This window comes from Pterocles gutturalis, unplaced genomic scaffold (assembly GCF_000699245.1).
Source record: "Pterocles gutturalis isolate BGI_N339 unplaced genomic scaffold, ASM69924v1 scaffold79, whole genome shotgun sequence".
NCBI lineage: Eukaryota > Metazoa > Chordata > Aves > Pterocliformes > Pteroclidae > Pterocles > Pterocles gutturalis.
In genome coordinates this window covers 56,083-57,148 of record NW_010135331.1, presented here as the reverse complement: position 1 = coordinate 57,148, position 1,066 = coordinate 56,083, and the positions used below count along the sequence as shown (strand labels likewise).

The window sequence follows — 1,066 nt, the reverse complement described above, 5'->3', positions numbered from 1 at the left end:
TCCTGCTGTCTTTGTCCTGAACATGGGTGCCTGATGCCAGCTCCTGTTATGTTCTTGAAGTTTTTTCCTGTTCACTGACAAGTTTGTTGTGTAATAAAGTGCCACGCTGTGGTTTGTTACAGAGGTTTGAGTAAAAGTAGTGTCTTACTATACTTTTATTTATCTATTCTAGATAATTTGTGCAATGGAAAATTCCACAAACACCTCCAAGACCTGTTTGCTCCACTTGTTGTTAGATATGTCGATCTGATGGAGTCCTCAATTGCACAGTCAATTCACAGGGGCTTTGAGCGGGAGTCATGGGAGCCAGTAAAGTAAGGAAACCTCCTTTGATACAATCGCAATTTGGGGGCAAATGGATGGAGATTCATACAGAGATGAATTAGCAAACATTAGACTGGACATGCAGAAAGTGCTTTAGATTTTCTAGTTTAATGCTAAAAATAGAAGGCCTGATCTCTTCAGGCTTTTCAAGTTAATGAAGGAAATGGTATTTGCTTTTTGAAATGCATTGCTGCCTCGGTTTGAACCGTGTGTCTTTGGACACAGAAGTGTGAAAGTGTGAAACCTTTCTTAGCTGGCATGGCTTTTTGGATCTTGTTCTAAAAGGCCTTTTCCAATGCTGCTTTTGAACTCAAATAGCTCCTTTGCAGAACAAAAAAACCTTGCTGCGCTGTGTTCAGTCCAGCCCTATAACCTGTATGAGTCATTGCTGTGCTTACTCTTCCCAATACTCATTTTTTCCACCCACCCCATGGAGGGATAGCGCAGCGTTGTACTTCTGGCATCAGCCCTGCAGCTGATGGCTGCATGTGTCCCTGTGTCCCAGGGCAGCTCTGCCGGGTCCCAGCTCCCTTGCCTGTAGGATCAGGCGTGCAGAAACCATCGTGAAACACGGGCGAGATGATTCAAGCAGAATCAATTATTAAACTTGGAGAACAGGGAATTTACCAGCAAGAAGTGAGTAATGTGAGAGGAGCCCAAATTGAACTCAAGAGCTGGTGAATGATAAAAACGTAGCATGTGCTTTGGATTGCTGTTGTTTTTTCACAGGTTTTGAAGCACT

The 1,066-nt window shown here is 43.3% G+C and overlaps 1 protein-coding gene across 1 annotated transcript in view; it reads left to right on the top strand.

Annotated features, from left to right (window-relative positions):
* Window positions 1–1,066, top strand: part of CADPS (Ca++-dependent secretion activator) — a gene marked incomplete at its 5' end in the record, with an annotated part of 138,621 nt that overhangs the window by 88,842 nt on the left and 48,713 nt on the right. The window contains one exon of the mRNA XM_010081827.1: window positions 173–314. Within this exon, the coding sequence (XP_010080129.1) occupies window positions 173–314 (142 nt within the window). The remainder of the gene's footprint in view (window positions 1–172; window positions 315–1,066) is intronic.